The sequence below is a fragment of the Microcaecilia unicolor genome, chromosome 3 (genome assembly GCF_901765095.1).
Source record: "Microcaecilia unicolor chromosome 3, aMicUni1.1, whole genome shotgun sequence".
Classification (NCBI taxonomy): domain Eukaryota; kingdom Metazoa; phylum Chordata; class Amphibia; order Gymnophiona; family Siphonopidae; genus Microcaecilia; species Microcaecilia unicolor.
Window position 1 is genome coordinate 350,588,266 of NC_044033.1, and position 12,103 is coordinate 350,600,368.

General features: G+C 42.6%; 2 protein-coding genes across 2 annotated transcripts in view; both read right to left on the reverse strand.

Annotated features, from left to right (window-relative positions):
• LTV1 (LTV1 ribosome biogenesis factor) overlaps positions 1 to 1,296 on the reverse strand; it is a 35,418-nt gene extending 34,122 nt beyond the window's left edge. Inside the window, exon 1 of the mRNA XM_030195516.1 lies at positions 1,169 to 1,296. Coding sequence (XP_030051376.1) covers positions 1,169 to 1,171 — 3 coding nt within the window. The 5' untranslated portion in view covers positions 1,172 to 1,296. The remainder of the gene's footprint in view (positions 1 to 1,168) is intronic.
• A 7,079-nt stretch (positions 1,297 to 8,375) lies between these two features.
• The window catches only part of PHACTR2 (phosphatase and actin regulator 2), a 237,959-nt gene continuing 234,231 nt past the window's right edge, over positions 8,376 to 12,103 (reverse strand). Inside the window, exon 14 of the transcript XR_003941615.1 lies at positions 8,376 to 10,002. The gene's annotated coding sequence lies outside the window, so the exon portion shown is untranslated. The remainder of the gene's footprint in view (positions 10,003 to 12,103) is intronic.

Here is a 12,103-nt window from a genome sequence, read left to right on the forward strand (position 1 = left end):
AAGCCCAATTAAGCCCCTCATCCTGTCTCTGACAGTGGGAATGGGAATTACTTACCGCCTTTCTGTGGTTTTTCCAACTACATTCAAAGCGGTTTACATATTATATACAGGTACTTATTTGTACCTGGGGCAATGGAGGGTTAAGAGACTTGCCCAGAGTCACAAGGAGCTGAAATGGGAATTGAACCCAGTTCCCCAGGATCAAAGTCCACCGCACTAACCAACTCCAATTGTGGCCGGGTCACAAATACCTAGCACTAGCAGGATCCTATATAAATCACACATTCAGTGCTACAACCATTGAGTTTCAGCAGCTGAGAACGTATCTACCAAAACTCCTGGAAAATCTCCAGCAATGTTTTGAAAGCCTATGGACAATATAAATTCAACTCTCCCTTTCTCATTCTAAGCACCGCAATCCACAGAAGCAACAGAGGTGGCTCCTAGATATCTCCATCTCACATCACCAGAAACTGGCTCATCCAGGCTTGGTTTTACCCCATGCACTGCATATCGATTTATTTTGTTTTGGGGTTTGTTTAGTTTTTTTGGAGAAGATGATCAGGATCGATCAAGAGACAAATAATGCAGTTCTAGGGTGAACCATCTCCAAGAGCGATATTTATCACTTCAAAGAGAGATATTGAAGGCCAAAGAAAATTTTTCAGATAATGCACGTTGGCTATAAACTTACAAAGATATAGGTGTGTAGCACTATTTGCTTTTCTTACTATATGGCTATCAATAGAAATCAAACAAAATAAAACATGGAAAAGAAAATAAGATGATACCTTTTTTATTGGACATAACTTAATACATTTCTTGATTAGCTTTCGAAGGTTGCCCTTCTTCCTCAGATCGGAAATAAGCAAATGTGCTAGCTGACAGTGTATATAAGTGAAAACACACTCCTCTTATGGCTAAATTGTGCTCTCAAGAGCGCACTCTTCTTACAAACTCTTAAATATAGGCACAGGTTTCAGAACACAAATACTTATAGGTGCTGGGTAAACGAATGGGACACGCAAAATTTCTTCCCACTGCCTCAGCCACTTGATTTCTCCTCTGAGAAAAAAAAAAGCTCGAAGTGTGAGAGATCCTTCAAATAGGTGAAACTTCGCATCGGGAGGCTACAAGCCCGGCCAGTATATCACTCCGGGCACCTTACCATGACCGCAGAGAAGAAACACCTTTAAGCTTCCACTCCCCGAGCAAAACTCAAAACGAAACTCCGTCCACTCCAAATCCTCCTCGGCCTCCCGATCACCATGCCGTAACCGCCATCTTGGGGCATACCACCACTCACATACATCTAGGGAGACCACATCAGCTTCTCCTTTTCCCTCTTTAACCCCCCCCCCCCCGAATACCCCAAGTTATACATGACACAATAAAAAATACTGAAGAGGTTTGATATAATATTCTAAAAGGTAGTCTCTATAATATATGTTTATTTAAAAAATATAAAAGCTTTCCTTAACGATTGGATGGTTTATTCCTCCAGACCGAAGCAACAGAAAAGAGAGCCATCGCTGGGCCATCATCAATCACAATTCTGGGTGGGACTGAAGGGAGGGCGTGTCTTCCTCTTATGGGTGGGGTTTGTGGTAGTGGCAACCTGAGCGGTGAGTAGTTAATGTTGTCAGTTGTGCGCTGCCGCTGTACTAGGACGCGCAGAATATAAACTCCTTGTAATTGAAGCTGGATAGCTTTTAATCATATGAAACCACACAATGGAGTACAATCAAAAGGGATGAAGCCTCAGTGCCCTATCTCCACCATATAGTGATAATTGTATTAGCAGAGTATGCTTTGCAATAAAGTATACCAGTTGCATTAAAAAACTTACATAAAAGGAATGCTTCTAAAGCTGGTTTCCTTCTTAGAGAAGAATGTTAATATCAAATCAATTCTTGTATCGCTAATAGCCCCTTTCCAGGGGTTCAGTGCATTTTACATTCTAGGTGTGAGAGAAGCCATACTGTTAGTGTGAGGTATGACAATAATTACAGACCATTGGTGGAATGCATGAGACCAAAAGCATTATAGGAAAGGATAACGGATGAAACTACTAGGAGGTAGAAGTCAATGGATTGTTATGAAGCAGTCTTTGGGAAGAGAAAGATTTTTAGCCTATTCCTGAAGCTAAGGTAGCTGTTTTCTGTTCTGATGGCAATAAACAGATAGTTTCAAAGTAGTCCTGAGCTCTGTCTCTTCCCAATCTAAACACAGCTGTTTGTTCAGGAAACTTTGAAAACATGTTTTATGAATTAATCACATCTGCCCCTCACTTCTTCTCCACAGAGGCAGTGGCTCTTAACTCCAAGTACAGAGAGAGCTGAAAATCTTCTGATTTCGAATTGTCTATTGAAATGGTGACGCTAGCATCAGTTGTTCTTGCAGTCTGATAGACTGGACCAAACCTATCCAAGTGGTCTTAGTCAGCAGTTCAGAGGTGAAATCCTGTAAAATTTGAAAAACTAAACAAGCAGTTTTGAACCTGAGTCCTTCTGCTATGGGAAGCCAGTGCAGTTTGTTAAGATGAGTTGAAACACTAGTTTATCAATTCAATCTGTATATTAGTCTAGCAGCTGTATTCTGTATGATCTGCATTTTTTTCTGTTATTAATGAAAACCTTATGACTGTAGACATTCAGAGTAAACAATAGACCTGCTTTATTTCCCAGGCTATCCAAAATATATAAATCAATCATGAAGAAAAGCCAGTATATGCAAATAAACACGCTACATATTTATTTTAAGTGTCATGAAAACCAGAGTTTCCTAGGAAAAGGAGCTGGGAGGTGTGCACCAAAAATGTTATATATTAAGCCAATGTTTTCCTTAACAAACATATGTGCCTATAGGCAGTGTTGTGCTGGTAAATTTTTAACAAAGGGCTTTCTCACCAGGCATAGGCAGCCTGCAATTTTGGAGGGGGGGGGGGGGGGACACATTCCTCTCTCCAGGTCTGCAGCCAATACAGTGCCCTCTGGTGTGTAAAGCTCTTTAAAATTATCAGTCCGTAATGCCACCCCCGCCCAACTCTTAATATAAAGGACATTATTCCTGGTACGCCATTTTTTCAAGCGGTGCGCTAAAAGCCTACTGGCCTTGTTATTAAATTCAAAATACCACTGCTGAACCAGCTAGAGGTGGTACTTAAGACCCTGTATCTCTCAGTCTCGCAAATGCTGTTGGACCACCCCATCTCACATAAAATCGCCCTATCCTCCAGGTACGCTTGATGCACAGATGCCAAAAATGCAAGTTGCTGGCACAACTCTGCAATTTTCAGCAATCAGGCCCTCTTCCTCTGCACAGCCAATCCAATCAAATAGTCCTGTATAGTTGCTTTCAAACCCTCCCAAAAAGCCCAGCAGATACCTCTTCAGTATCATTATGGGTTAGATAATCCTCCAGCCACGCCCCCACCTGGCGTGCCAGCTGAGGGTCATCCAGAAGACCATTGTTAAGCCTCTAATACTTTGTGCCACTGAGGATCAAGGCACTGGTCAATTCCATCCACACCGGGGCATGGTCTGACCATACACACAATTGACTAAATGCCCGACCCAGCAAGCAAAGGAAAGAGGCCCTTTGCCAAAAAGATATAGTCAATCCTGGAGTAGCTCTGGTGCACAGAGGAAAAATAGGTATATTCCCTGTCCAAGCAATGTAACTCCCTACACCCATCCACATTGGTGTGCCACAGCTGGTCCGCAGGTGAGCTGCAGGAGTCGAGGGTCATTTATTAGTAGGGCCAACTTAATCTGTGCTGGAATGGAATGTACCTTTTTAAAGTTTCCTTCTGTCTAGTGGTCAGTACCAGCAAACAGCGATTCATACAGTGTGCTTGCATCAACCCTGGAGCCATCTCTGATGTAACTTTCTGCTTCCACATAAGTAGGAAGTTACATCAGAGAGAAGGCTCCGGAGTTGTCATGAACAGCCTGTATGAATTGCTGCTTGCTGCCGCCGACCGCTAGAGACAAGAAAACATTTAAAAGGTAGACGGGGGAGGGGTCAGAGACAAGGGAAGATGTCTGGTCTCTGGCTCGAGAGGAAACAGGAGGGAGAGATACTAGACTATTTGTGAGGATGGAAGGGGTGGAAGAGAAGGTAAATGCTGGACTATATAGTGGTGGGAGAAGGTAAAATGCTGGATGATGTGTGGGATGCAGATGGGGGGGGGGAGGGGAAAATGCTGAACCATGTATGGGTGAGGGATGGGGTAGAAGGTAAAATGCAGGACCATTTGTGGAGGTGTGCCTTAACAATTTTAGCTCCATGTATGTGTGCTGTGAGATGAAAAAGGTTGAAAGTCTCTGGTCTAGTGGCATCCACCTGACCCCCTCCCCTTAACCCCAAACATTGAAAGAAAATGCTGGGTGGTCTAATGGCTCAAATGCTGTGGTGGTCTAATGGCTCCCCCAGTCCCCTCACTCCCCTGCCCAGGTGCAAAAAAAATGCCTGGGTAGTCGGGTGGCTCCCCGGTCCTCCTTCCCGAGTCTCAATTGCCCTGGTTGTCCAGTGGTCCCCTTGACCCCTTCCCTCCCCTGCCCAGGCGCAAAACGAATGCCCTAGTAGTTGGGTGACTCCCTCGGCCCCACCCCCACCTCAGTCAGAAAATTCCCTGATGGTCTAGCAGATGCCCATTCTCCCAACCCCAGTATCTTATATGATGGAATTTATGCGGGATACAAAGAACAAACCTTAAAGAAACTCCAGACTACTCAAAACACGGCAGCTAGGCTTATATTTGGAAAAACGCGATTTGAAAGCGCAAAACCCCTCCGCGAAAAACTACACTGGCTCCCAATCAAAGAACACGTTGCCTTCAAAATCTGCACCCTGGTCCACAAAATTATCTACGGTGAAGCCCCGGGATACATGACAGACTTGATTGACTTACCAACTAGAAACACATCAGAATCAACACGAACATATCTAAATCTGCACTACCCAAGCTGCAAAGGACTTAAATACAAATCAACTTACGCACCCAGCTTTTCCTACATAAGCACACAACTGTGGAACACATTACCAAAAGCCTTGAAAACGACATACGACCACCTAAACTTCCAGAAATCACTAAAAACTAACCTGTTCAAAAAGGCATACCCCTCCGATCCAACTTAAATGCCTGATCCCTGCAACACACCAAAACTAAAGTACAAAATGGACATAACTCAACTCTTTCATTGTACGATTCCCTAATGTGGCTGTGCCACATGAACTTTATCTTACCACAACATCACCTTTTATTTGTTCTCACCGGAGCCTGCAAACGCCTCTTCGGTACTATGTAAGCCACATTGAGCCTACAAATATCCCACGTCCTTCTTTTTTTCTTTCTTTCTTCCCATTCTGTTATCGCTGAAAGACATCCCAATTTTGGGCCCACCCTGGTCCCTTCCAAAACACGCTTCCAACATGCCCCCTTGCTATTCGGACAAACTGCAGTGTAAAACATCCAAATCCTGTCTTTTGAAAATCACGGTTTGGATGTTTTCGGCAGATGGAGTTTTTTTTTTTTTTTTTTTGCCATTTTGAGATATCCATCTGCTTTGAAAATGAGTGCCAAAGGATGTAAAAGTTTGGAGGGGTAAATTTGGGCAACTTACACAAAACTTTCCAAAATGAATTATAGGGTCGGTAGAAAGGGACTATGCAATTTTTTTCCTGTGGATTACAGATATATACATGCAGTGGCGTACCAAGGGGGGGCGGTCCGCCCCGGATGCACGCCGTTGGGGGGTGCTGTGGCGTGCACCTGCTCCTCCGAGTTCGCTAAACTTCGCTCGTTCGCTGCAGCTCCCTCTGCCCCGGAACAGGTTACTTCCTGTTCTGGGGCAGAGGGAGCTGCAGCGAACGAAGTTTAGCGAACTCAGAGGAGCAGGCACACGCCGCGACACCCCTCCCCCCAGTGGTGTGCACCCGGGGGGGGGGGGTCATTTCACCGAAGGGGGGGAGGTGTCATCTAGCGGGGGGGGGGGGGGGGCCCGGGTGCCATCCAGGCCAGGAACGCCACTGTATACATGTTTTAAGTTTCCTATTTTTCTCAAACGCATTTTTCCAAAAAACATACTTTATTGATAAACATTTTTCACTTTTAAAGACATAATTAGCCCATACCTGAGGCCGAAATTTTGCAGGATTATGCAGTCGATATCCCTCTATCTTCTGGTATAAATAAGTCACATACTCCACTTTTGGTACCCTTTCACTTAGTGGGTCACATATGTTCACCTCCAGAACGAGTCTGGCTGTAGACGCACCTTTACCCTTGACTAGAAGGATGGGCAAGATCACCACCAGGGAGCCTGCAACTTTTACTCATGCCCCCAATGCCATGTAGCTTTTTTTCTGATTTGTTCAGGGTCATACCTTGCAATTTCATTGGTGTCTACATGGATTGCCAACATGGGGTAGTAGTCAGACAGCTTGAGTTTCAGCAACCTTTCTGTTTTGTGCCAGGCTTCTGGCAGGCTAGTACAGCTTTTTTACTTACACTTATGTTCTTATGATTTGAATCTGCCTTTTGTGTAGTCCTATCTGTCGAGTGAATATCATTGGTGCCTGCATGACTGCTGGCTCTGCCCCCAACTCTACTCACGGACTGCCCCAACACTAACCACCAAGAAAGCATTCACCTCCCTCTGGAAGCTAAAGCGAGTGAAACCATATTTCCCAAGGGGAGTTTTTTGCGACCTAGTCAGATCGTTAGTCTTGAGCCGACTAGATTACTACAATGGCATCTACGCAGGGTGCACCGGCGTATTCTTAAAGAAACTACAAACCGTCCAGAACACAGCAGCTCGACTCATCTATAGAGTGTCGAAGTTCACCAGTTCCAGTCCACTTCGAGAGAAATTACATTGGCTTCCTGTGCAAGAGTGTATAACTTTTAAAATCTGCGCCCTAGTCCACAAGATTCTCTATGGAGCAGCCCCTGCATACATGGACGCCCTAGTCCACCTACCACCAAGAAACTCACTCAGAACTGCCCGTTTCTACTTAACTCTCCATTACCCTGCGTGTTCTAGGCTGAAGTATAAAACCATGTATGCTACCATCTTTGCCTACGCTGGTACTCACTTGTGGAATGCCCTACCAAAATCAGTGAAAACGGTTCAGGATCATCTGACTTTTAGGAAGTCGCTTAAGACCTGCTTATTTGAGCAAGCATACCCCAAAGATCCAGTCCAACCCCACTAACCTCAGGACGCTGCCATTATGGACTGGCGCTGCTATTATGGACTGACCCATTTCTTTATCCTTACCTCTTTGCCCTGCTTACCTCCTTCCATTCACTGTACCCTGTCTATTTGTTATTCAAATGTTGTAAGCCACATTGAGCCTACCAGAGGTGGGGAATTGTGGGATATAAGCACTGTAAAATAAATAATAAATAAATAAATAACCAGACAATGTCATGGCAAACTGCGTATTCAGTGGCGCTGTGAGGTTAAGTGCTGCTGAACATTCAGGGATGGCTTGCTGATTGGGGATTAAGCAGGCAGAAGAGACTCTTGCCCATTTAAATCCCTTTGGGAGTATCACCTCCAAGTCGTATACTTATTGAGCTGGTTGAAAACTGGAGAGTGTTACATAACATAGCCCAATGTCTTTTGTGCTACACATCCAAGTTCTCTGAACAGAATTTATTTGCATCACACAATCTGACATTAGGTAGTCTGTATGTCAATTGAGATGGAAAGGCCTTCATAGTCTGATACTGAGCCATTTAACATTTCCTGCCAGGTATAAGGATCAGGTGAGATTTATGCCCTCCTGTCACATACTGGCAAACTTATTCAGAGCACACTGACCATTATTGGTCTGTGTTTTAACCATAACAATTTAATACTTCACGCACTGTGGTAATATTCTAATGGTACCTTTAGCCTCCTGTTGTGCAGTCAGTTTAACCTCTAGGCTATCACAGTTCAGAGCATCCAGTGCAGTTCTTGTACCATGTGGAATGAAATTTTCATGATAAATAGGAAAATTACCAGGTGCAGTCAGCTGTCTTTGTTGGACTGGACAAATAACAATTGTAAAAACATTCTCATTTGTCTTTGGTTATTGCTTTAACTTGGATTTATATAGATTAACGCCCCCCTTCCCCCATCATATGGTTAATTTTACTTGTTAAGGTTGAATAAGAATATTTCAATGTGGCGTTTTAAAACTCATCTGAGCTTACATGCTAAAATGTCCTGTACATGGCTGGTCATGTGTATACTGTCTTGCATTTCAGATGGGAAACCTACTTGTGTCAACTGCACGCACATCCAGAGAAGTCCAAGGCCTAGCTCAGAGAACAGGAAACACAACCGACTAGAGCTCTGTTTTTTTTTTCCAACAGCTTTATTGAGGTAATTTATTTTTCATGATATAATTAAAGACCCCAAACAATATTCTAAGGCACTTGAAACTGTGCACGGCAATGTATTTCCGACAAGATTGTACTGTTAGGCAAAATACATTTTTGTTTGTTAAATAAGAATAACACAGTATGAACAGAAGTAACACTGGCAAACTATTGTATACAATAATTTTATAATTGTGAAACCATGTTGTCTATGATTCTGTGACCCAGAGGCTCAAAGCTTCTGCACGCTCTGTCCTTCAGTACCGCGTACATTACTGTGGCCACCTCTGATGTTGTTAACTGGTCTATAGTTTTTCTTACGTCCTCCCTTTGTTGTGTGCTGCCATGGCTGCTCCTCTCCGGTCACTTTTAACTTCTCATATTTCAAGTGATAAGTTGGTCACCAATGGAGAGCAAAAACCCCAAGAGCAAACACTACAGCAGGAAAACACAAGGAGTTTGGCCAGAGGAAGAGCCATAGGAAGTTAGGTTGAAAGATAAAGCAACTGTTTATTGACCAGACACGTGTCGGCCTCCACCTGCGTCAGGGGTCAATTACGGTCAACACAAGGGGTAAAAGCGTAATAGGAAACACCTAATGTTCAGACCGCACAGTGGAAACCATATAGGTTTTTCTTCCTGAAGAACAGCTCAGAAAGCTTTTCAGCAAAACTCTCTAGTGAACTGTGGAAAACTCTTTGTGTTTTCCTGCACAAGTGATAAGTAGAACTAAGCTAATTGTGCCAGTGCACTGACCACAGCCTCCTTCACTATAGTCCAGTTATAATAGTGGAAAATAAATATTGTGGTACAGTTCAAATCAGTCTTAAAAGGACAAACAGTGTGCTGCTAGCCAGGAGACACGTCCACTTCTTGCACTTAACACGTTAACTTCTAGGGGGGGGGGGGGGGGGGGACAAAGAGAGAGAGAGTGAAATACATTACACGTAGCATCTGATCACTCCCCTGAACCATTCAGTTAGCTTCCAGTTTATTATAGCTGACTTCTGCTTGAGCAGAACATTAAGGGGTCCTTTTACTAAGGTGTGCTAAATGCCGTGCAACCCACTGTACACGCAAGGGCTGCATGAAACTTAATGCACACTAATTCATTAGCGTGCGCTAAATCCATTAGTGCACCTTAGTAAAAGGACCCCTAAATAAGAAGACATATGAATATTGTTTGGCCTTGAATTGCAGAGTTCAGCATCACCCTGATAGTATTCCCAAAGGGCACCTTCAGCACAATTGCAAACAGATATCAAGAGGTGTCATGGCCTGACCAGCTCACCCCGAAAAGTGTATTTTAGCATCCACGCTTTTAATTGGCCACTTCAGTTGCAGAGTAGGAGAGCCACAGCAATCACAGGGCACTCTCAGTATGTCCTATGCTGGATGTAACAACAAAGAGGTGGTTTCTTTCCTGTTGCTTTTCAAGCTTTGCCACTATCACCAGGGGTGTTGTAGCTTGAAACTCAGATAAAATCCCAAGAATTTCAACAAGCCATGATGTCCTCTGGGTCTCCACAATGTATTGCTAAAAATCCCAGCAAATGTGCAATCCAGAAAAGCGTCCTCAAAGAAATTGGCAAAGGGGCACCTGGACACCGGTGCCGGGAAAGCTGCAACAAAAACAAGTCCTATTTTGACAAATACCACAAATTTGTTTCTACTTTAGCACAACAGAGAAAATGTCCATTGGAGCGTTGAATTGGCGAACTGGACCACAAGCATTTTGCCACCTCCCCAGGTGCTTGCCATTCCAGAACATGATGCAAAATGGATCTCTGTGCATCACCTATGTTTACAACCATCTTCTCTTTTTTTGACTATTGTTTTTGTTTTGTAATTTACCAAAATACTGAAAAAATGGTCAGATGATGATTTACAAATAATAACAAGTTCTGATTCATTTGAAATAATAATGGAAAATGTTAATTCCCTAGAGAAAGGGAAAGGAAGAAAAGGGGAGCTACGTAGTTCAAAACTGTTTTCCGTTTCTCTCCAGAGAGGATACTGGCTGGCTGACTGATAGAAAACGCCATTCCCATCAAGCATTATGGCCTAAGTTATTGGCTAGAATTATAACCTCACAGGAAGTATAAACTACAGAGCAAAATGAGCACCAAATGTTCTATAGACAAAACTAAAATACATTTTAATGCCTCTTTTACTTATTTCTAATAAAGGGGCCCTTTTTAGTAACAGGCTTAACACCCTTTAATAAGCCACAGGAAAATGTTTACTACAAAATGTGTTAAAAGTGTTCTATGGAGATTTTACATTATCCGCACACTAAGGGCTAAATAATTGGTGTTGAAAAAAAAAAGCACTATTCTATAAGCTATGCTTAAAGTTAGGTGCGGTTTATAGACTAGCACTTATGCCCAGGAATCCCACCTAAATTTTTGCACCAATTGAAACATGGTGGAAATATACTCACCCTGTTATTCAATAACATGCGTTAATTTTAGGAATGCCCTTTTTATGCCCATGCCCCTCCCATTTCTGTGCCCCTTTTACAAATCGCAAGTAAAATTTAGGTGTGGATTCCGTGCCTAAATTTATGCATGTGAAGTTCAATTAAATTTAATTATTGCTAATAATTGTTAAAAAGCCAATTATTGGTGCTAATTAGCTTATTTATTTAAATTGCATCCACAAATTGGGCACATGCCCAAATCTGCGCACACAAGTTTTGGCGACTTTTACAGAATTAGTGGGTAAGTGCTTATTACTGAATTTTTTCAATTATTTTTGGAAGGGGGCGTGCCATGGGCAGGGAATGGGCATGTCTGCGTTAAGCAGCTAATGTGTTTTGATTAGTGTGTGCTAACTGGTTAATGCAGAGTTAACAGGGGGCAGTAAGTGCTCCCGCTGTCATTTTTTTTTGGCAGGTCTCTTGCGCTAACGGAAAAATGAGCATAAGACCTGCAAAAGAAAAAAGCCCTATTTTTCAGCCTTGTTAAAAATGGGCTTAGGCCGCAGAAAAGTCCCACCTTAAAACGTGTTAAGTTCATTTTTTAATGTAAAAGAGACCCAAATTGTTTAAAAGAGGAGATTACACTCAAAAAATATTCCCAGTGTTAACAAATATAACCCACAGTGGACAGAAAAGTGCACACACAATACACAACCTCCCAACCCCAAAAAGAAAACTGGGGTTACTGAACCAAACCACAGAGTGTGATCCTTCCTTTGCTGAATGGCCAATTCATCCTGCATGCTTACTGGAGATTTATTTATTTATTATTTATTTATTGCATTTGTATCCCACATTTTCCCACCTCTTGCAGGCTCAATGTGGCTTACAATGTGTCGTTATTAGAAGATAGTAGATTAGGAGATAACAGTTGGTGTTAAATAGAAAGTAGCATGATCGAAATATAGACAGGTAAATATAATTAGGCGACATTACTGATAGTAGGTAAGGTGGAGATGTCGTAGAAAATAGCGTGATTGAAATTCAAACAAATAGATATGAGCAAAAGCATTGTTGATAATAGGCAAGGTTGCGATGTATTACATTTATAGTTGATGCTCTTGTTGGTATGCCTTGTTGAACAGGTGGGTCTTCAGGGATTTGCAAAATTTAGTTAGATCATAAGTAATTTTTAAACTGCGCGGCAGTGCGTTCCACAGCTGTGTACTCTATTTTTGGCTATAGAACATTTGACACATCACTTTACCCTATTAATTTTCTATATATAAACATCCACTCAC